The sequence below is a fragment of the Indicator indicator genome, chromosome 13 (assembly GCF_027791375.1).
Source record: "Indicator indicator isolate 239-I01 chromosome 13, UM_Iind_1.1, whole genome shotgun sequence".
Taxonomy (NCBI): Eukaryota; Metazoa; Chordata; class Aves; order Piciformes; family Indicatoridae; genus Indicator; species Indicator indicator.
In genome coordinates, this window is record NC_072022.1 from 13,544,933 (window position 1) to 13,569,234 (window position 24,302).

Here is a 24,302-nt window from a genome sequence, read left to right on the forward strand (position 1 = left end):
AGACATTGGAACAGGTTGCCCAGGGAGGTCATAGACACCCCCTTCCTGCAGGTATTTAAAGGCTGGATGAGGCCTTGAGCAATCTGGTCTAGTGGAAGGTGGCCCCGCCTGTGGCAGGGGCATTGGCACTCGATGATCTTTAAGGTCCTTTCCAACCCAAACCATTCTGTGATTCCATGATAAGTGTTTTCTAGACATGAACAAACTATTCCAGGCATAATTTTAAGAATATTTCCAATGCAGAATATCTTGCTGGAGCACATATCAATACATATACCACACAACGGTCAAAAAAGGTCTAACCATCAAACTCAACTGATCCACAAACCTCTTTGATAAAAATAAAGGTAACAACTTACATTAATATAAAGGAGCACTATATATAGACCTGTCCTTTACTGCACACAGCACACTGAAAACAATCAGGAGAATCAATACAGGGTTGGTAGTTGACAGTTTAGAAACCAGTCAAGCTTTGCATTAGCCTGCACAATGTGGTGGTGTTATGATGCTTGTCCACAGGCATGCCTTAGCACTCTGCTGCAATAAGCACATCCTTGCTAATGATGTACCAAATTAAGTCTCTGACACTGAACTAACCCAGCATTTGATCTTTATTAGAGAACAACTTAGTGGATATGACAACTCCAACTGCAGTGCAGGCAAAGGCAAAAGTTGCTTTGTTAATTTGCCTGTATGCGTGCTCCAAGTTACCACAAATGTGAAGCAGTCCTCCACCAATAAAAGTGGATTACAGGCTTGGGTTTTTTTCCAGGTCCACTACAAGAAAATGAAATGAAGCTGAAGGATAACTGCTTTGCATTCAGTGCAGGAACAATCAAGTACCTTTTGTTTTCTCTTTTTAACTAAGCCATTGTAACTGTCTTTTATGTCACAGTTGAGGTTAAAGACATAACTGAATTTCAGTAAAGGTGACTTAAAACTAATATGTTTCAGCTTTCAGTTAGGCAGGTTAAAAGTGTACATAGGGTCAATTTTGATTGTTCAGCTAAGGAGCAGTAATATGCCAACAGACTGTAACAGTATTGTCTTCCATTGCATTCCTGAACTCCTTTCAAGAGTTCTTTCACCTCTTAGAAGGTAACATCACTGATCCTGTTCCAAACACGTACCAGTGACAGCCACAGGTAAAATCCCATGGTAAGAAGTCTTTTTACATATTATTTCTCAGAAGATAAAAGATAAGACTTGACTGTTAGCACAGAGATAATTTTACAAAGATTCACCTCTAAGCCTTGCAGCCAACAGCAGGAAATACCCATTTGCAAACCTCAACAACCAGGAGGAAAGCACCCATCCTGCAGTTGCCACTCAGTCCAGCCAGACCTATCTGCCAGACAAAGCAGCCCTATTTCAAACATGAAATACAGTAAATATATTTTTACTTCAAATAGGCTTGGCTTAGCTGGAAACAATTCAGGTAATTTTATTAGACAATTTCACTGCTCCACTGTCGCTGCAAATCACACTCCTAAGAGGCTTACAGCTTTTCCTCCATGCCTCCATTGCTTCTCAAGTGAAGGATCTTTACTTCAATGCAATTAAGAGGTACTGACTTGGTTCTATTTCAGTTGTTGAAAAACAAAAAGAAAGTCTCAAGCCTTTTATGTCAGCCTGGATTCCAACAAATTTAACTGCACAAATGCATAAAAAAACCTTCTACATCCATGTTGCAAGAACACTGTTAATAAACCAGAGAGCAACTGCAGATTCGCTGACCAAAGTTGACAAGGTAGAAATGAAGTCTGATTTTGAAGCAGAAAAAAACCAAAGAAGATTCAAGACAATTTAACTTCCTGCTCTCATTAGGGAAGAAAACAAAACAAAACAAAAAAATCCAAACAAAACAAACAAAAAAAAGAGTGAGTCTTACTTGGAGGGAATCAAGTAGGGAATGGACTTACAGAAAAGCCAGCAGGTCTTTGCAAGTCCCCATGACTGTCGTGAATCTGAGGCCTTGAGTGTCCTGCTAAGGGTGGCTGCCTGTGGACTAAGTGGAAACCCAATCTGAAACTCAGCATAACTATTTACTTTCTGTTTTCCCATAATTTTCTTTTTAACTTTTCACTATATCTTTTTATTCCATGGTTTCAAAGGTCTACTTGAGCCAAAGTACTGCAAAGCAACAGCAAAAGATGAGATTGTCTACCCAAATTCTTCCAATTTGAAACAGATCAGAAAGGAACACTAACAGATCTGGGAATGTTGATCCCAGAATGAGACAACAGTCCAGAACCAGAACAATTAGTTTCACTCCAACTTGCCACGATGACTTATCAAATGCTTTGTACCTCAAGATCAGTATAAAAAGTAACTTCTATAATATTTAATTCTCTACATTCTCTTCGAATTTTCAAAGAAAAACATAAATCAAACACAACAGAGACTGCCACAAAGTAGTTGATTTAACTTGCCTTCTTCATTAAGAATCACCTAACTAAACCAGTAAAACTAGATTTCATAGACAAATTGTGAGTGGAAGGGAGCATTGAAGATCCCCAGGCTGACCTCCCACATGGACTGGGGTTACCTAAGACAATCTACACACACATGTCCACCCTAATAACTGCTTTCATGACTGGCTTGAGCTCTCATAACCTGGCAACAGTACACAAAGTCAATCCTACCATCCCATTTGTCCTTCACCCAGAAACTCAAGTGTCAATGAAATATCAAATCAGTGACCAAACTCTTGAGTTCTGTTTAAATTTTAGCAGCTTAAAGTCAGGGATAATTTTACCTCTTTACATAATTAAAATATAAATTTATTCCATTATTATCAACACAACAAAAGGAAAAGGGAGTCAACTCACAGCTTATGAAGTAAGAATAAACCCAGTGTTGCTGTCAGGAAACTTGGTCAAGTTTTGTGACAGGGCAGACAATCATTATGAATATGAACATACAGAAATATGCCCACATCAGATGGTAAAGTTTTATTTGGACTACAAAATTAATAACATCAATTCTGCTGTATGAATTTGAAGCTTAAAGACTAATATTTTTAAATTAAAACAGTTGGGAAGAGGGACTAGGTCCACTCTCTCATCATCTTAATGCATACAGTTCTCAGCCTCCTGAAGGAGTTGTCTGAATAGTGGTGCAACAAGGACATTAACTTGCACTGCATGATGATGTTTCAGTATCATACTCTGTAGGGACATAAAACTGACCACAGCCTACTCAAAGTTAAACTTATAAAATCCAAGCTCCTTCAGAAAACTGCAGTTCAGCTTATGAAAATCCCTACATCTGAACACATTTATGACAAAACTGCTGCCCAGCTACATTTTTTCCTTTTTTATGTACAGCAAAGAGAAAAAGTTATGCTAGAAAAATTATTAGAATCATAGAATCACTTTGGTTGGAAAAGACCTTTAGGATGCGAGAGTCACAATGGCTGGACTCGACCAAGTCTGGTGCTAAACCATGTCCCTCAGCACCACATCTCCATGTTTTTTGAATACCTCCAGGGAAGGGGATGCAACCACCTCCCCAGGGAGACTGTTCCAGTCTTTGGAAACCCTTTCAGGGAAGAAGTTTTTTCTAATATCCAATCCAATTAACAACTTCAACAATTTAGATAATGCAAAAATCATTTACAATTATTCCTAAGATTTTAGATCACATATTATTTTGCAACAAGCAAAAAAGGAACAGTTAAACAAGTAAGCATGACATTGCATACAATCTCATTTTAATTTCTGATGAAAAATACCATTTGGCTGATGTGAGCTGCATTTCAATAGGCTTGTCCCTTTGTAACATCTTCACAAAAATTTGCGGTAACAATTCTCCATCAACTGACACTGCAAACAATGAAAGAGAACTCTGAGTAATTCTATCTCACCCAGGCAGTAAAAGGAGCATCAAATTACCAACAGCAGCACTATACTTACCATTTACAAGAGTCATAGATACCTGTGGGTTTTCAAAGGCTAGAACTGAGAAGCATTTCAATGCTTGCATTCGAACCTGTGTAAAAACAGAATATATATGAAGTATAAATGTAGATGCTAACTTAAGAGCAAGACTGGTCTATACTGCTGGCATTGGCTTGTAGAAAATAATTCTGTATAACCAATAAAAAACAAAAGAAAAATGGAAACATTTGGCTCACACCTTGACTCCAGGGATCTCCTTGTTGGAATTATCCTTCTATAAGGTATATTTTGAATTGTTTGTGAAAAAGCAAAGGATAAAACTTGGGAACTAGACAGAAATACTGGGTTTATTTGTGACACCTCACAAATGTGCAAAATAACAACAAAAAAGGGGATTTTCACAACAATAGTTCATTTTCTTTCCAGGATTCTCAAATATGTCAGAGAATCAGAAATACATGTCATTGAAGTTTATATTTCAAAAACCTTTAAAGGTAAATTTAATAAAATGTCTAAGAAGAACTACCCAGTTGAAGTAAGTTTATACTAATCTTAAAACATCTATATACCATATGTTTTACTGCCATTACAGAGCCTTAGCTATCATCTATACAAAAAGGATTTATGAATTTCTTCATGGTTCATCTTCCTCCTCCAGTCCAAAACCCATGTTTGGTTTAACTGAACACTATTTCATAGTTGGCTAGTTACACCAGACTATGAAGTCTTTATAACCTCTTTTTTGACAAGGAAGACCAACCATTATCTTCTCTCCTGAAGTATAACCTAATTTAATTCAGATAACAGTTTTCATTTTCTACAGCAGCACATATTTCAACCTCTGTCCACGTCTTTCCATGTTTCTGTTACCACATCTTAATGTCAAAACAAAGCAAAAGGAGTAAGATTTCAACCTAAAGAATCCCCTTACTGCAGAAAGCACTTACTGCAAATTAAGTTCAGGCCCACCCCATCCTCCTCAACAAAAAGTCTTAGAAACATTGAAGTCCAAGGGTAGACAAAGCAGCACTGACCATCACACATCTGTGAATTAATTTTCTAATTCACAGTAAGTGTGAATTTTCTAATTCACAGCCACAGTAAGATCACTTCCCATCAGCGAAGCCTTAGTCAGAAGGAACAGAGAGCAGCCCACCTAGCTTCAGAACCAATGCCCTGTTTTACACCACTTCATTGGCTTGTCAGACCATCTGATGATTGCAGTGTATGCTTCAAAGCATTAGGAAGCAGATTTTGTATCGAAAAAGCATTAACAAGTCAGACCCACACCTCATGAGCTGTGTTCCTCCAGAAGAAAGTCAAGGCCAGGGCAGGTGGTAAAGGTTCTATTGAAAACAACTAAAGCCTAGCTGGAAGTTAACTATTTAGAATCATAGAATCATTTCATTTGGAAGAGACCTCTAAGATCAAGTCCAACTGTCAACCCAACACCACCATGCCCACTTGACCATGTCCCAAAGTGGCACACCTACACATCTTTTTGAAGACCTCCAGAGACAGTGCCTCCCACCACTTACATAGCCAGCCTGTTATTCCAGGGCTTGGCAACCCTTGCTGGGAAGAAATTTTTTCCAATATCCGCCCCTTATTGTGCAACTTCCGTCTGTTTCCTCTTGTCCTATTGCTAGTTACCTGGGAAATAAGACCAAGCCCCAACCCCACTAGAATCTCCTTTCAGAGTGTTGTAGAGAGTGAGGTCTCCCCCCAGCCTCCTTTTCTCCAGACTAAACAACTCCTCAGCTGTTCCTTACAAGATCTGTTCTCCAGACTCTTCACCAGCTTCATTGCCCTTCTCTGGACACACTCTGAGGAGTCTGAAGATCTGCAATTGCTGCAGAACAATAAGCGAGCACCTTAGATCACAATGAAGCTGTCAATCCCACAAGCATTAACATATGGAAGTGCATGAAGCAGTTCAGGATGTACACCTAAAATTTAAAGGCCTGACCAAACTAGTACAGAAAGAAATGAAGAATACACTTCATACATCTCTCCATTAAGACAACATATACACACATTTTTTACTGCACATACATACTAACTGTATATACTATTTTTTAATGCAACATTACATGTATATTGTTGGTGAAAAAAGCAGCTTGAAAACCTTACCTTGACCCAATTATATTAAAACAGCTCTTTGAAAAAATTTTAAAAGGTTCAAAGCTGAACAAAGCCTGGAAAATTCACCTAGTAACACATGGTAAAAAGAAGTCAGCTAATGGAGAAAGCAAAATATTCCTTGATCATGGTGAAAACTATTAGTAGAGAAAGATAAAACCTGTAGATCTCTGTCTTACAGAATTCTAAAGACCACATAACTCCTACTGAATTTATAAAAAAAAAAAAATAAAATCCATACCCCAAAACAAACAAAAAGCACCACACAAGATTAACAATCCCTTGGAACTGAGCACCAAATTTCCCTTCACTTGAAATTCTCATTTAAAGACTGTTCTTGCTGCTGGAAGATACTTTATCAAGAATGTTCTGCATTAGGCAGGGCATCAAAATAGACAGGTCTCTGTCAAACCATCCAATAGCCTACTTTCAACTAAAAAAAAGGCAGAACATATTACACATTTCGTAGAAAGATCGTAATAAAAATAACTCAAGATAAATTTAGGTACTTCTAAGTGTTTCTTATTTTCAGAATGATGATATTCATAGTTACAGAGGGGCTGGGGATAAGTTGGCATCTTCTTAAGAAAGTCCCTGCAAGTTCAAGATCACAGGACTGGCTTCAGATTTCAAAATTACTTGCAGAGCAGACATCTACTAGCCCTCAAAAAACTGAACTACCCAGAACTGTATCAGAAAGCTTTTTATGCATTCAAACATTTTATGAACTAATGTACAGTAGACTCCTAAAGGCTGCACTTAGGGTTTGAAGTTTTGGCCTTAAACTGAAAAGAGCTAGTCAACCCTCCTTGCCACCAAGTTACAAGTACAGTATGGTGCTTTTTGCCAGAGCTGCTACCTTCAGATGGACTTGGAAAACCTAATAGAGAATGAAATTGAGACTCTGGTAATTCAGTGAACACAAAACGTAAGTAGCTGGTGGCCGCCATGTGCTCCATGTCCATGTTTTCACACGTATGAATTCTGTTTAAGACAGCTCACATTTGCTTTGCTTCAGCTTAATCTCCCTTTCTCGTTTGCTGCACAACAAATTAGACCATTATTGGGTTGCCAAGTGACTGTTCATTGGATCAATGGCAGTTGGCTCTGTTTTCAGTAATAGTGCTTTAAATTTACAGAGGACTCCAAAACAACAGGTCTCATTCTGACAGAAATCCATACAACAAATAAAAGCAACTGTTATTCTAGAAACACACATTATACCTCTCTGTAGTTCTAGTTCATATGCATAGACAGTTTCTATAATCTTCATTTGGTTTCCTTTCATAAATACACATAAAACATGAAATATTTTTAATGTCTTACTTTATAGGAGGTGGAGACTAACAGATGTGCAATATTCTGAACAGCTCCATGGTTAAATAAGATTGTCTGGTGATCTGGACCCTTCAAAGGAAAAATACAGAACACAGGTTATTTTTTTTTAAAAGGGGATGGAAGAAGTTTCCATTATCTGCAACTTAAGCATTAAAGGTAGATTTTTGACTCTTATTTTGACAGCATTTGTCCTGTTCTAGTTATCATTTCCAATCTTCACTTCATCAATGAACTAAGCTTTAACAAATGAAGAAACATTGTTAGGGAACTTCCATTTCCATACTTCATACCAGAAACAACTGAAAGCTCACAATTTTCTCTACAAATCATATAAAAAAAAAAAAAATCAACAGTTACTGCTGACATCTTCACTGACAATATTAAGCACTGTCAACAATTCTAACTTCAGAAGACAGGGAATTAACTCTGAAAGCGTTTCCAGACAACGTGACAGTGCTTTAATAATAGATTCTCATTTTCCTCCTACAAATTATTCTGGGTTCAAACATATTTAGCCATAAATCTAGCCAGCCATCACATATTTATTGACTTCCACGATCCAAGCTGGCACTGGCTGACATATCACTATTTTTCTAAGATGTAAAATCATTTGGAATTAAACACAAATACTGATTTTTGCAATAGGAAGGTCTCAGAACTTCTGTATTACAAGGCTTGACGAGGTAGAAAAAAACAACATGAAATTTCAGTGAGGCCTGCAACCGTCAATAGCCTCTTGTGAAATCTGGTATGGGACTTAAAAACATCTCTCCAGAAGCAGATTCATGCAGCTATCTTTGTATTATGGGGAGGTTATCATAGAATGCATTGAGTTGGAAACAGCCTTTAAAGGTCATCTAGTCCAACCCCTCTGCAATAAGCAGGGACATCCCCAACCAGATCAGGTTGCTCAGAGCACCATCAAGCCTGACCTTGAATGTTACCTCCACCACCTCGCTGGGCAACCTGTTCCAGTGTTCCACCACCCTCATAATAAAGAGCTGCTTCCTAATGTCCTGCCTAAATCTACCACCCTGCTCTGGTTAAAAACGGTTCGCCCACATCCTTGCACTTGGGTTGCAACAACCCCAAGCAATGCTATAGGCCTGGGGCAGTGTGGCTGGAAAGCTGTCTGGCAGAAAGGGACCTGGGGGTTCTAACTGACAGTCAGTTGAATATGAGCCAGCAGTGTGCTCAAGTGGCCAAGAAAGCCAGTGGCATCCTGGCTTGTATCAGAAATGCTATGTCCAGCAGGAGTACGGAGGTGATTGTCTCCTTGTACTTAGCTCTGGTGAGGACACACCTCAAGTACTGTGTCCAGTTTTGGGTACCCCAACACAGGAGAGATGTGGAGATGCCGGAGTGAGTCAGTTTTACAGTTGTCACAGCATAAATCATACCACAAGGCATTTTACTGACTAATCTGCAAGTGAATAAAGTATCTTCACTGCTCAATCTTTTTGTTCAAACCCAGCTGAGTTATGGGCACATCTACGCATCCTATGACTGACTCTTTTTCCCTCCATATTTGAAATACAGTTGAAATCAGATCCCTCTTATTCAGAAGAAAGTTTTCAGAACCCTTACCTCTAAGTAAAAAAAGCACAAAGTTACTTTTAGATGCAATATATCTGGTGCTTTAAGAGATGCTTCAGCTGCTACTGCCCCCAAGAGCTTTCTACCAAAAATGCAAGTAAAACAGCGTAGGTGAAGTAGGAAAACAACTTACACTGGCACACAGAAGTGGCTGAGGCAATGACTTAAAGTCACAGTTATGCCAGTGCTGAAGCTAAGGAACAGATGTTAAAATACATGATAGAAAAATAATGAATGAAACTAAAGCAAAAGAAATCATATTGACTTAGATAGGTTTAGTAATTCTCAAGTATTAGTGATTTTCCCATTTTCAATTCTGTGCAAACAGGACAAATGCATGTACAGGTAACATTTGGGTGGATCCTTACTGCATAAGGAAATGTAGATGGAAATAACTAATCTGCACATATGCTGTTTGTGCACACCAGTCCTGCCTGTTTAATGCACATTGGGTGCAGAATCACTGACCCAGAAACAGGGAGAGCTTCAAATATAAATGTGAAAACTTGAGAATAGAATGTATTATTTACAAGCAGCTCAGGCACCAACTCAGTGGTACTTAATGGCAAGGTTTTCTGCCTTTTTTTTCCTCTCTTTAGGTAAACCAACAGTGCTTCAGGAGCCAGTCCTACTAAAGTGACCTTGTTATCCAAATAAGACTGAATGCCATAATATTTCAAGAACAGAAACCGCACATCTTACATGATTTTCCATTACAAAAGGTCAATTTCCCTTAAGACAGTAGGACAGAACAATGTAACAATTCATTCCATAATGAAATTTTAAAAGCAGTTATCTAAATGCAAATGTCCCTTGTTCAGGCCTAAGATCATGCAAGAAAATATTCTCAGAACAGGCTTGGGAGAAGCTGCCTTGACTACCGGCTTTACCCTGGATCCTTCCCAGACACAAGATCTAATTCCCAACTGGTGTGAAATTATTACTTATGCAGAGATGTCACCACATTCAAATAAAAGGTCCAGAGCTTTTTCAAGTTATTCATACAACCATAGTGTTTCCAAATGTATATGTTATCTTTTTCATGTGACCATTACAATAGTAAAGCTTAGCTACTCGCAGTGCTTCCTCTGCAAACAAATCAACTGTGATAGAGAGACTTTCTAAAAGCTGATTTTGACTTGCATTTTAGCATACCATGTACACCAATCTCATTTCACTTTATTTCCTTAGATGCTGATAGATTCCTGGCTCTGTATGTTGAGAACTGCATCTGTTCCCCTTGTAAATCAACACTTTCCCTTTCTTAGGATGGCTCTTCTCCAGGGTAAATGTTTTCCATCAGTTAATTTTAACTATAAAAATGCAGTGAGAAGCAGAAAAAGAAGGAAGTAAAAGCAGAAAACAGCAGCAACATGCTAGAAACCTGAATTTCCTAGCTCAAGAGAGCAGGTCCCAGCATTTCCAGGGAAATTAAGGAGGCAAGAAAGAAGGAAACCTGAGAAGCCCACCCAAAGGTGACTCTGGCAAGGAAGAGGAGGAAAAAAAAATGCACAAGATCTAAGCAGGGAACAATACTCAAGAACAAGGAGGGTAGGAGCTATGATATACCACTACTGGTTTAATTGATGAATCTACTAATTGATGAGACATAAGAGTGGCAATAATCTGTGCTGTGCCTTACCTAAATACAAAAGCTTATAGTAACTTATTTCTTCAGGGGGAAGAAAAAAAAAAAATCAGGAAGGTTCACTCACTCCTTCTGGGACAAAGATGGAATTTTCATTAAAAATGTAGTGAATACTAAACCTTTCAGTATTTAATTAAAAAAGAACAAATTTTGCCTATCAACACAAACCAGGAAATTCCCTGGAAATTCTGCTTCACTGAATTAGGCATGTTTTGGTATGTCTAAAAACACAGTAAAATTGACCTTGATAATCAGACTTGAAACTTAAGAACTATACAAAAAATAAAGAAGGGGCATTTTGGATTTTCGCTGGACAGCTGCATTTGCCTGGACAAGACAGAAATGAGCTCTTGATCCGTTTAACGTTTGTGAAGATCTGTTTGCTTAATCTCAAATACATTTCTTCATTACGCAGCTAATGTTTATTATTCTGTAAATGCAACTATTTCCTAATACTCAAACTCATCCCCTAATTTTCTATCTGCTCACAGAATCAACTTTTTCTTTCCAAAAGATTGCCTTTTTTAAAATACTCAGTGTAAGATTTGTTCTGGAAAGACTTCTGGGAGTGGAAGAGACATTAAAACAGTACAGCAAGACCTTTAAGGTTTGAAAGACCTTCCCTATTCTAGTCTGGTTAAATGACTGGACAGCTGCTCTATTAACAACCTATTTGATACGTAAGTCACCAGGAGTTACAAGGAAGTTAATCAGGAAAGATGACAAAAACTGTTTCTATGTCAGATTAGTTACCTGAAGTTACTCAGCAGTTCTCACAGCCAGCAGGTTTTAACATTGCTGCAGAGCCCCTGGATTATGGAAACTGATTTGTATAGCAGCCTGCATTCAGACCTGTACTATTTTCCTTGCAATGTGGCCCAGCTTTTCACCTGTTCCAGCTACTCAGCCTATTAAGAAGGCTTCCAAGGGCCATGTAAACACGAGATGCCTCACTAGTGAACTTTCATTCTTAAAATACAAAATTATTTTCCCAATTTAGCCACAGAGCTGAACTTCCACATCCCAGAACAGGCTTTTGTCTTTTGTCTATAAATACTGACAGCTGGGTTATGTTTTTATATCATACTAACTCTACAGTTTTTAGTCCTCAGTTTCATCTAACAGAGGAAATGCAATTGGATGATTGTACATAAAGAAGTCAAAGTAGGAAAAAAAACAATTTTTATCAAAGGATTAATTCAGAGCTTCAGAAGACTCTTAGGGAGTCTTAGGGAGAAGGCATAAATATTTAAAAATTCAGTAGTTTGGGATTTTTTCATTTGTTAGTTTGTGCAATAAATATGACCCACGATGTTTTAGTTTTAAACTGTTTAGTTTTAAACTTCCCTTTAAAAGGGGAAGCATGCTGTACAAAACTGATTTCCTACACTGAATTCTTTTGATAGTTACTGTGTAGCCCATAGGTACAGTAACTACAAAAAAAGCCACCCCACAACAATATAAAAAACAGAGGCGTGTGGAAAGTTGGGATGGGGGGAGACACAAACCTCTGTGTTTGGGGTGGTGTTGATGATCTTTCTACATTAGTCTTCCCATATCAAGAGAACTGCATTACATAACAGGAATGAACATCTATCTGGATAAACCTGAAACTGGTAGAACTCAAATGAGGAAGAGTACTTTTCTTCCTCTCAACCTACAGAACATCGCAGAAAACATTCTCCAGGTGTAAACCAACTGTCTTGAAAGCAGATACAAGACCTCTACAAAGAGAGGACACTGCCTTGAGACTTCAAGAGACAAAAAATAAACCTTCTAAAATTACACTGACGTTTCCCTGGACTGTTTTACTTTGTTTAGTAGCCAAACTATAAATATACACACCCTATTAAAACAAGAGCACTTATTTGCACATTGATTTACTAAAGAGAAAAATATATCAACCCAAATAAATGTCAGCAGATTCACAGCAGTAACAGTTCAGTCATTAGTGTCTTGATGTTCTTGCCCCAAACAGCAGTATCATCTTACAGTCTCTCATATGCAGACACACAAGTTGCATAAAGAAGATGTATTCTCTTCCTTACTTTGCAGCAATGCGAGAAGATCTGACATATGTATTCCTGTGTATATCGAGACCTACTGAGCAGTGCCATGAGGTGAGAGATAACTGTAGCATCCTGGAAACAAGTCAGAAAAGAAAAAAGTATTAACAGTGTGTTTTAGCATAGTTTCTTCCCACTTTGTTAAAGTACTCTTGACTTTCCATTGAATGTTCTCCCTTCCACTGAAACTTGTACAGACACAGGACAAAATCATCCAAATAATACAGGAGAGACTTCAAAACCACAGAACAATGCAAACTTTGGGGATGTCAGCAAGCAGACTTGGGGGGGGTGAAGGAACCACATTTATCCTGCTTTGGACTCTTTCTCCAAAATAGGCTGAGTTCTAATTTATAAGCACTCACTTTTATATTTTGCTTTGTAGCTATATTTTGTTCTTTAACTTGGGTTTCTCTCAGATAACCAGGCAATTATTGGTAAGAATTTCTAGATATTGGTAACCATCCAGGTTCTTCTGGAGAAAAAGAAAGCCACAATTGTAGCAACTAATTTATATGCTACATCCTAGGTGACAGTCTGCAACCAGATTTGGCCTTTGCACCAATCTCATAATTCTTATGAGCTGTCCTGTCTACAGAGAGATACTTGACAGAAACATCTGCATTTTTGTCAGGCAATGAACGCAGCTGACTCAGTGATTACACGACCAATGCACATCTGGACAGTGAATGATGCCAACAACTCTGAAGCGGTCCTATAAAGGGCTATTAAGACTTTGCCTCTTTCTCTCAAGCTGGTAGAAAAGTTTTGTGCCTTGTTATATTTTTAACTTGAACCAGTGGAGTTGCTTATCAATTAAGCCATTATATCTGATTTATGAAATTCAGATGTTAGTGAAAATGCATAAAAATAACACTTAGGTTATTCTTCACTAGGAAAGCATTTGAAATCCATAGAAGTGCAAGAAGACAAGCTTTGTATCAGGAGCAGGTGTAAATCAACCTGAAACTGCAGAAGTAACAGTTGGACTCTATGATCTTTAAGGTCTTTTCCAACAAAACATTTCTATGATTCCAAGTAAAGAGGCCTTCTGATGCTATCTTTCACAGCTTCTACTATAATATATTCTTTGTTTTTATCTCTCAAGCTATTGCTTTCACCTTTGAGTAAATTGTTCAGTCATACTCTTTTATTCAACACAGATGAATGCACTACATCTCTCTGCCTGTATCTAACACCACGGAAGGAAGCAAAAAACCCTTTTATTTCACATCCTACACAGCAACATTTCCATGCAATAGTTCAGCTCCACATAAAACAATATTGATAACAGGCATTTTTGGCTGCAGTTTGATAGGTTGGAGAGTCTTGGTGAAGGTGTAAGACAACAGAAATTGAGCCTCTAACTATAAGCTCTACTACAGAGTTACAGCAATGGAAATAGAACACTACACAGTGATTTGCAGAATTTTACTGACCACTGCACACCATGGCCCAGTGGTAAATTCCAGGATAGGAAGAAGTTCATATTGGATGGTGAAAAGCATTTTAATTCAGCATTTGTGAGATCGAGTTGTTCCCACTCCACATATTCTGTCAGGGCATTTCTGCTGTCACTGTGATCCCCGCAATGATATCATGTATGCTTCTAAGGATTGATGAATCCTGGCAGTCAGCATAGCTAGGGTTCCCTGAAATTCTACCAATACACATAAAGAACTCTATTATCAGATATTCTGAACTATAAAAGGATACATTTGAGAAGAGATTCTTTGGAGATACCCTTTATGCACTTCCTCATTTTGCTGCATCAAATCAGAAACGTTGCAGATGTGAAAAGTTTAAAACCTCTCAGAAAGTTGCAAAGGTGCTTCCTTAATGCTTGCAAGGAAGCTGTGTTAATTTTGCCCCTGGATTCTGATAAAATATATCCAGCATCTACAATAATTCTGCAATGTTTCTCGGGAAAAAAAAATCTAGAAGGAGTAAAAAGATGTCTGGAGATTACTGACTTCCAACTAAATGCAAACAGTAACTATGTGCCAATATGAGGCTACATAATTCCACCTTTTCTCATATTAGTATCTAAGTAACGAAGGATTTTTCTAGCAAACCTGGGAAGCAACACTGCATCTATTCTCATAATTTGCAATAAAACAATGAGATTCACAAATCCGTTAAAACATCTACTAACAAAGACTATTTTCAGGCAATTTATGCCTGTAATCATGTGTATTGTAACAACATTACTGCTCATCCAAATAGAATTCAGAAAGAGAATTAACAGTTGCATTTTCTTCATATTCCTCTTTAACATTAAAATGAAATTTCCAAGATCTGTTCTTAAAATATTTTGGTAGCCGAGGATTATTATTCTTTTTTTTTTTCTTCACATCAGAGAACTGAATTTTTTTGTATCTAAATAAGCTTCCTAAGCTAGAATGCATCATTTTACAACTCTCGTTGTTAGGAAACAGTTCAGATTAGAGAACATTTAGCGTTGTGCATGGGCTCAGCCATCAGGAAGGAAAGGAGTTAAAGCATTAGAAGATGACCTAGATTCCTCCTTTAGTAACTGCATATCACTGAGCCCTGGTGGAACACATGTATGCTTTGCAGTGGAGTTTCATTGCTCCTTAAAGATCTGGTTATTAAGCGGTGTAGCATATGCTGTTCTGTCCTGCTAGCCTTGTCTTCTCAGTTGTTCCTCCTCTCCTTCATCAAGCCTGCTTGATCACCAGGTGACATTAGATTTTCCACATAGAACGTGAAGAGTAAGGAATGTCTTTCACTTAACATGACTAGCTCACACAGGCTGCAACAATTGAGATCACTGAAACTTCATTCCTCACTGTCTCAACAGCAGGGAGAAACTCATCCTGCCACAGTGCCTGACTGAATGCTGAGAGCAGGAAGCAGAATGCCCCCTTCCAAACTGAGTTAGCCTGGTTATTGTTAATATAGGAGGGGGGATTCCAGCTCCCCACACTTCAAGTTATGAACTCTTAAAGGCCAACTCGGGCAACCTGTGGAATGGAGTCAAAGGAAAGAACAGAGGCACAAAGGAACAAAACCTCAGATCTCTCAGGAGAAGTGCCTTCAGTGGTCACACATACAATCTGCATTAAGGGTTTTCTTGCTGAACAACCAAAAATGATTGGAAAAAAAGATAGTGAACACTGAAGAACAAAGCCAGCTGATTATCTACACATATTAAATACAATGGTAAACTGTGAAGACTTCATGAGATGAAATAACTAGCAGATGAAATTCTCAACAGCTTTATGGTAAAATTGAGTCTGCAGGAAACAAGAAGTTTCCATACCTATTTCTGGAATGAAAATCTAAGAAATTATTAGAAAAGAAATAGAGAACAAAAGCGAGATCATTACAGCGTTGTGTGACAAGTAGACAAAAACAATAAAGAAAATCCGCTGAGAAATATTAACACAGAAATTGTGTCTAGAAATTACATAGACACCTGAATCATAGAGAAAACATTAAACTGGAGGCCAGCTGTGCCCTTCTAACCATCAAGTCTTCCTCAGCAAGTGACAGTCATCCCTTGGAGTGGTGGGACCAGAGTGGTTAGCACTGTGGGCTCCCAATTACCCTTAAAAAAGGTGGACCTGCTCAGTGACCTCCAGCCAGCAGACTGGTGCAGTGTTACTCTTTCAAAGCAGAAGATTGCTGGTGCAGAACAGCTTTCATGTCACAGCTTCCCTCATCTGGTCAATTAAATGTAAATCACACAGTATTAATTAAAAGAAGCAAAATTTTGAAGGTGAATCTCTTCCAGATGCAGTGTAAAACCTAAGCAAGCACCCACACATCTGGAGTGGTGGGACAGTGTCTGATAAAACGTAAAGTATCAAAAGCTAACTTTTGCCCACATACCTATGATAATGGTATCTGTAAATACCATTTAGAGACCATTTTTTACTCCTTAAATTGCACGTAAGCCTGAACATGTTTTTTCTTTATCAGTGTCTTACCTTGTCAATCATTTCATACCAAATATTGTTATAAGTCTTAGGTGAGCCAGATGCCTTAAATGTAGGTGGGAAATGCTTACCTTGTGGGTCAAATGAGTTCTCAGTACTACTGCAGACACCAAGACCTTTCAGTCCCATCAGCTCTATGGGTTTCGCATGGATGTAGTAATCTGTTTCAACTTACCGTGTACAGTAGATCCTCTGGAGTTACAGGACTGATGAAAATGGTACGGAGACATCGCAAGCAAGCTTCAATAAACTTCAAATCTGGTGACAGTAATCCTGTGAATATTGACAAAACCTACTATTCAGTTTTGTTGTCTTTGCTTACTTGAGTACTTTAGGAACATCTACTAACAGATCCATTAAGGGTAAAGTACCTTGCAATAAGGCTGGGATAATATGGCAGTCTAGTAGGGATTTGACATTATTCTCTGTACCCATTGCAAGGCTTCCAAGGACCACTGCACATTCTGTTCTCAGTTCTGTGCTGGAGCTTTCTTGCTGAAGCAAATACAGCAACCTGGAAATAGAATTATTTTTAGACAAAAATTCAACAGGGAAGAGATTTTTTTAAGTCTAGCATAATAAATCTGAATCCTGCTATATAAAGAAGATGAAGTCCTTAATAGAAAGATGCAGAGTGAACAAAGGAGTAAGATGAACGTTTTATTCCTAAGAACCTTTTTGCACTGTGTTCCTACACAGGTGTTATTTCTGTTATGGCAGAAAGATACCACACGGTGTTTTCTAAACCATAGTGTCACGGTACTGATATCTGGGATGAGGTCTTTCAGGATACCAGGAAGATCATAAATTTCAGAGAAAGAAACAAGTCTACATCTTGACACCAATGGGAAGGGGAACCTTGTGCATCTTCGCTAACACCTAGGGATGTGATTCCTGCTATCATGATGGTTGTTATCTTTGGCAGTGATGTTTTATGAGTCAAGCTGCAAAGTAATTCTGTCATAGGAACTGAGGGTAGTGAGCTCTGAACATTCTGAAATGATCAAATATGAATATAAACAAAGCCCAGACAAGTTTTATGTGCAGGAAGGTAGTTGAATTGAAGCCTAAAACACATCCTGAAAAATCTGTAACCTGGGTCTCAATCAACTTGGATTCTTTTTACAGTATCAATATACCTAGAAGCCACTTTGAACCTATTTTAGATTACACTAGAAGAATACAAAACACAGAAGCAGTCACTGAACACCTTAAGCATAAACTTGAGGTATATAAAGCGCTCAGATAGCAACCAGATTCCTGACTCGCAACAGCATGGAAGATAGAACCTCTTTAAGATTTGCATGGTTTATAAGCTTAAGATGAAAACTGTCTAAGAGCCTTACATACAAGTCTGTGCATAAATGTAAGAGGTGAAAAGACTTGGACACTGAGATACAATTCTCTCTGTATATGCAAAACACAAAGTCACTTTTTTAGACTCACTGAACTAAGACAGAAATATTCTCAGTTTAGCAGCACACTACTCTGCCTAGTTTGAAAAGGTCTCTCCTAAACACTGACCTCACTCCAGCCTCCTTTCAGGGAGTTGTAAAGAGCAAGGTCTCCCCTCAGCCTCCTCTTCTGCAGACTAAACAATCCTGGTTCTCTCAGTGCTCCCCAGAAGACCTGTGCTCTAGACCCTTCACTAGCTTTGTTGGTTCTCTTTAGACATGCCCTAGCAACCCAAAATACTACCAAATTCTGAAGATTATTCTCTTACAAAGAAAATAATTGCTGTTTTCTTTCCCATTAACACTTGAACCAGATGTTACAGCTCTATTAGAGTGAAAATGAAAGACACTGTAATCTATAGATTGTGTTTAAAATAGAAATCCTTAACTAAACTTTATAACTAGTGAAGATAACTTAAATTCAGATTTTACATAAAATAAATCTCTGAAATACTAATAACATCCTTTTATAGATCTTGGAAATACACTTGTTTCAGACTAGGTTTTCCACAGAGCTAAACATCCATATGATAACATTTTCTGTTTCTTTAAGAGAGACTTTCACCAAGTGACAAAGAAAATTAAGTAGTTAAATGACAAACTATAAAATCATCAAAAGGAGAACCTATATAATCCATAAAGATTAAACCTGTCTTAATAACCCACTGTTAAAGACATGAACAACCTCCTTCTATTGTCACAAGAAACAGGGGTAGCCCAGCCACGTACATCCTGGATTGCTTCGTTGTTTCCAGGATCTAACACAGACAAATTCACAGATGTTTGTAATACACTCCTTCAAGGTGTTAATATTAAAGGATAAAAAGATAGAAACATGGCCATGTACCTGCAGAGGATATTGGAGCAGGTCTTAATTTGGATCTAGGGAATTAAAAAACAAACAAACATATATTTTTATATATATATGTGTGTGTGCATGTGTATATTTATGTATGTGTGTGTGTATATATATATTACTAAGGTACTTGTTCATTGTCCACATTTTTCAAGAACATGCTGTCAGTGCTTAACCTAGATCCCTTTTCTCCTATCTTATCCCTCATCACCAGTCATTTGACTTCAACCAAACCTGCAGAAAAACTGAAACAAGGTTTTGCTAGAAGGACCACAACTCACTTCTGTAGCACCTGAGAACTTCAAGAGAAACCAAAAGCACACAACAGGTACTCTAAAACAGCAAAAATATGCTAATGCAAAAATATGCTAATGTCCTTGTTGACTCACTCTTCAGCCTGTAATTTCCACAGTAAATCTCATAACAGTGAGACAAAAAATGGAAAAAAAAAAAAAAGAGAATGGAATGATCCTGCAACATCTGCATGAAGGTTAATCCAACGTTTGATGCTATTGCATTTAAAACATGTTTGGACCTTTTCAAGCTTCTGGAAGGCGTCCCCCTAAGATATTCTCCTCTATATAATCTTATATAGAATACAATTTCTTCTATTTCTCCCTCCACTTCTAAAACCAACTAACTGATTAAAGCCTCTTTCTCCAATGTCAGCAATGGTATGCAGGCAAACATATCTAAATGAGGTAGAACAGTAAAACCATCCTGAGGGATACTTCAATGAACTCCATGAACAACTATACCTAGAAATCAAAAATAAGGTCACCTGGAAGGGGATTGGACAAGATGACCTTTGCATTGGGTTGGAAGGGACCCTCAATCTGTGAATATGTGCATGCATGCAAGAAATGCACACAATACTGTAGATGAAGTACAAAACTTCCAAGAAAAGATGCTGATGAATACATAACTACAGTGGCTTAACAAGGAAGATAAACACTTCAGATTTTCCTCTCTTTTGAAGATTGAGATGGGTGTGGTGCACCAAAGTTGTGCACCATAAAACAGAATGGTACGATGTAGACCTCATCAATCCAACTAGAACACAGACCTCACAGTTTGCTAAAAACACAGGAATTTACTCCTTGACGTTCTCTCTCACAAGTTGTCACAAAAACCTAGTAAGTTCTTAAAATACCTGGGGAGGAGATGAAACTCAGCTGTTAGTAAAAGAACATTGTCAGCACTTTGTCAAACCCCATAAGCAGGCATGTGGGAAAAGTGCTCAGGATAACAGTTATGGTTATCTTAATCTTAAATTAATCTTAACCCTGAATCTTAAAATATCTTTTATCAGAGTTTATGATTAAACACTCATTATTTAATTAAAGCTATTATCTGAATGTTACTAGTCCCCTCACAAATGAGATGAATGCGCTATTTACTGGAACTATCATTATTTCTTATTCTGCCTTGGAAGATGCTTGTCTTCAAGTCCATTGCAAGAAGGCCTGAAAACTGCACCATGGAAACATGTATGATGAATACACAGACGAAGGTACCACTGAGGCATTTTATTGATTGCTCACTGAGAGAATACTGCATAAGAAGTAAAGGCATGCATGGGAAGTCCCACGGAGCATCAATCCCAAACTGAACTGAAGTATAAAAATAGATCAACAATACACACTTTTTTTTAATGGCTCTTTTTAGTACATTTTACGAACTACTTTTTGATAGCATAACAGGAAGCATTCATGGCCACAATTTTCCAAAGCAAAAGTTAAGTATCATTTGAAAAGTCCATAGAACATTCTCTTTAAAGTATCTGAAGTGACAAATTAAATAGTTACGGATTCTTACATAAGGACTCAAAAATATGAGTGATTTTTATGACTGTTAGTCAAAGAAACATGTGACAGTCTCACTTCTGCAAACAACAGTTAATTCTGTATCTCCAAAAGCAGGATCCAAAGCGCTTGAGCTAACTCTACTATCATGCTAAAAAAAACCCTACTAAGCAAAAATAACTGCTTCTGAAATTTTTCATACAGAACAATAGTACCCCGGGTTTTTTTTTAAAAGCCAAGTCAAGAAATGTGATGGCAGGACTCAGCTCTGAACTATACTATTCCAGCCACTTAAATGTCTGCAAATAAGACAGTAACACTAACACATGGTTTACAGTGAAAACCACCCTATTTCTACATTATTAGAGTGCTGCAAGGAGCAGGAAACCCAGGTGCAACGAAAGCATTTCCTTTACAACCAAACCGAGTAGTCTCAGCTTACAGCTCCAGTAACTGATTCTAATGCTCAGACAGCCTCACATGAATATTCCCAGACTTGTTCTATACACATCACATGACTTTTTCTTCACTTAACTAAATCCAGTGTTGGAGGATTATATGTACTGAGCGTAAGGGGTCTAAATTTAAAAACATACATTATCCATGTAAGTAAATGAAGACTACAATCAAGGTCTTCCTCAGCTTGCTCTTTAATTCTTGCTCTTCTACACTGAGCCCCTGAAGTCCAATTCCCCTTTTTGTACCATGAATGTTTTCACTCACCATGTAACACTCTAAGCCTCTTCCTAGCTCTCATCCCGAGCTGCTACCCGTTCTCTAAAACTGTTCAAACATGCACACTTGGAGAGGCTACAGCATGGCCTCTCCGTCAACAGAATCAATAAGCTCACTCCCAAGTGCATTGGCACTGCCACATCTGCATTCTATTTGAGCTGAAGTTACTCTTATTTTTCACCCTTCACAAGCCATTTAGCAAAAAATAAATATATCCTTTTTTTGCAGCCATTTTTATTAGAACATGTGGGATCAACACACAACCTCTGAAGCCTGACAGACATAAAATTATGCTAACACTCAAAGCTTTTTAACTTACACAGTGAATGACACCAATTCAATTATTATTTTAAAATGTGACACAGGTTCAAATATTTATAGGACTAGAACAGTTGTCTTTCAAAGTAAGACTGGTTTTGAGATGATGTAAGCTTTTTATTTTGCAGGAAATGTGTAAATATACATTACTTAAAGCAATATCTTCACCCAGTCTTGCTTTGTAATGTGCTTCAACCATCTTACCACTCTGCTCAAGACCAATGCCTTATGAGTAAACTCATTGTTGAACTGATTATTTATTTTACCTTTATAAACCACTACTAAATCTGCCATAAATTCCATGTTAAAAGATCAGTGAATCAGCCTATGATCACCAACTCTAACACTACTGTTCATTTAGACAAAATCATTTTAAAAGGTTTTTGTGTGAGGATGCTAAGCAACCTTAAAACCAAAATTAAGCCATGTCTTGACTTCCCATTCTCCTGCATTTTGAAATTTGCCACTGCATACGGAATGACTACACTCCATTTGGTATCACTGACCAGCATCTAGTATCTGCACATGAAGGAGGATGCCAAGAAGACTTTCTAAAATAGTTCTTTTCTGGTTGTGGGGTTTTGGGGGTTTTTGGCAGCTCATTAGGAAAGATGTCATAAGATCTCATTGAGTTATCCTCTATATGATGTTTTTAAAACTGAAACTTCTAATAAAAATACACAATTTAAAAGCTGTCATTAAACGTACAGCTTTTACTAACAACTTCCTTTTTGCTACCAGAAAAGACACTTGAAAGATAGAGAGCTGCACAGCCTTTAAACTAAACCAGCCCTAATACAATTCTGCTGACTGCAAATGTTTTCCTTGATTCACGTGTACTTCATAGCTGAGTTAGAAAAATCTCTTGTTCCAGTGATATGTAACATGGTGAGGGTTATTCCTCATAAAGAGACATATAATTACATAAACAAGCCCCAACTCCTGACCTGATTTGAAGTGAAAAAGAAAAAACACAACAACCACCAAAAAAATAAATCAAGGACAACCACAGGAGGCCTCTTAGGGCCTCAGCTCTCCATCTCTGTCATCACTCTAGAGCAAGGGAAGTCTTTCAAAATACCAGCATCACAGATGCAGCTCCTTCACCTAAGCACCCAAACCACTGGTTTTGGGCACTCATCCCTACTCCTTTGAGTACATGACAAATTCCTAACATGAAGTGCAGCCAAGAACAGCACAAAGAATTGGGAAATAACTATCTTTGCTCTTTTAGGGATGTCCAAGAAGTCTGGATAAAAACACCTCATTAAGTGTGCCTGACAGACCTAATAATACCATGTCCATGTGTGCTGTCTGAGTTCTTGAAAGCAAGATGGGAACATTCTAGAGATCATGAATGTTTCAGCAGATGTACATAACTGGCAACTAGTAGACAACTTTTTACCACCCGCAGCAATGGTCATGCAGTACAAGCTGGTCTGAATGCCTTACAACTTCTGGAGTCAGTGGGTCATTTCAGTCACAACTGAAGATCACAGAACCAGAGCCGTGAGGAATCTTGACAGATTCTCTAATCACTGACCTTGCTCCAGGCAGGTTCCTCAATCATTAAATCACTCAAAGTTATCCTTTTGCTTATTTTTCAGTATTTGCCATCACACTGTTACCAACTTTCAGCACTGCAAGGTGCAGCTGTACACACATTTCTCCACTTCTATGGGGCAGTCCTGCTCTCTCTCCCATGTCTTCACTCATCTGTCCTTTTTTTCTTTTTTAAACACAACTGGCTTTTTTGTGAGAGTTACTCTCTGTGATGATTGAGCTGAAGCAGTTTTCTGCGCAGTCACAAAAATATCAACACAGGAAGCAGTAGCAGGATGTAACCAGAAGCTTGGAGGGGTGGTTCTGTGAGATACCACCCTGTTAGAAGAGACCTCTTGAAACAGCTTGGCCTGTCACCTCCATCCTTACATACACTGCCTGGGTCAGAGGCACCAAAGGCATTTTCATTACTGTAACACGACCCTTAATCCTAAAGCAACAGAAAAAGAGATACAAGCCACAAAAGCTGCACTTCGACCAAAAAACATTTTCAGACAAAAGGAGGCAAGAAAAAGAGGTGCTACAGGGCTCTAAGTAAAGACAAGGTTACTCCAAAAATACTAATTTCAGAGAAGAAAGATATCAAACAAAAATAAAGAAAAAAGCTCAAAATAAGCATGCAGCTTGAAGGACCACTTGAACCTAAGTCATCGGCTCATCAGATTGTTTCAGGATATCAAGGTGCCAGCATGTTGCATGTTCAGCAACTCTTCTCTAAGAAATTAAATACCCATCTGCAAAAAACCTCAACCTGCAAGAAACCTCCTGTTTCTGCTGTGTATCCAAATGGTTTCACACACAAACAGACCAAGGTGAAAAGGTAGCAACACTGGAAGGCAAAATGGAGATCAACTTGAGCAGATCCTAGCGTTTTTCTGGCTTTGGACACAATCTTGCCAAGAACTCCTTAT

General features: G+C 38.1%; 1 protein-coding gene across 3 annotated transcripts in view; it reads right to left on the minus strand.

Annotated features, from left to right (window-relative positions):
- Nucleotides 1-24,302, minus strand: part of ARMC8 (armadillo repeat containing 8) — a 64,873-nt gene that overhangs the window by 19,241 nt on the left and 21,330 nt on the right. For 2 of the 3 annotated variants that reach the window (XM_054386350.1, XM_054386348.1), the window contains exons 4-9: nt 17,032-17,174; nt 16,836-16,933; nt 12,678-12,770; nt 7,374-7,454; nt 3,921-3,996; nt 3,740-3,830 (exon numbers count right to left, since the gene is read on the minus strand). In XM_054386350.1, coding sequence (XP_054242325.1) covers nt 3,740-3,830; nt 3,921-3,996; nt 7,374-7,454; nt 12,678-12,770; nt 16,836-16,933; nt 17,032-17,174 — 582 coding nt within the window. The remainder of the gene's footprint in view (nt 1-3,739; nt 3,831-3,920; nt 3,997-7,373; nt 7,455-12,677; nt 12,771-16,835; nt 16,934-17,031; nt 17,175-24,302) is intronic. The other variant, XM_054386349.1, reaches the window with a different exon arrangement.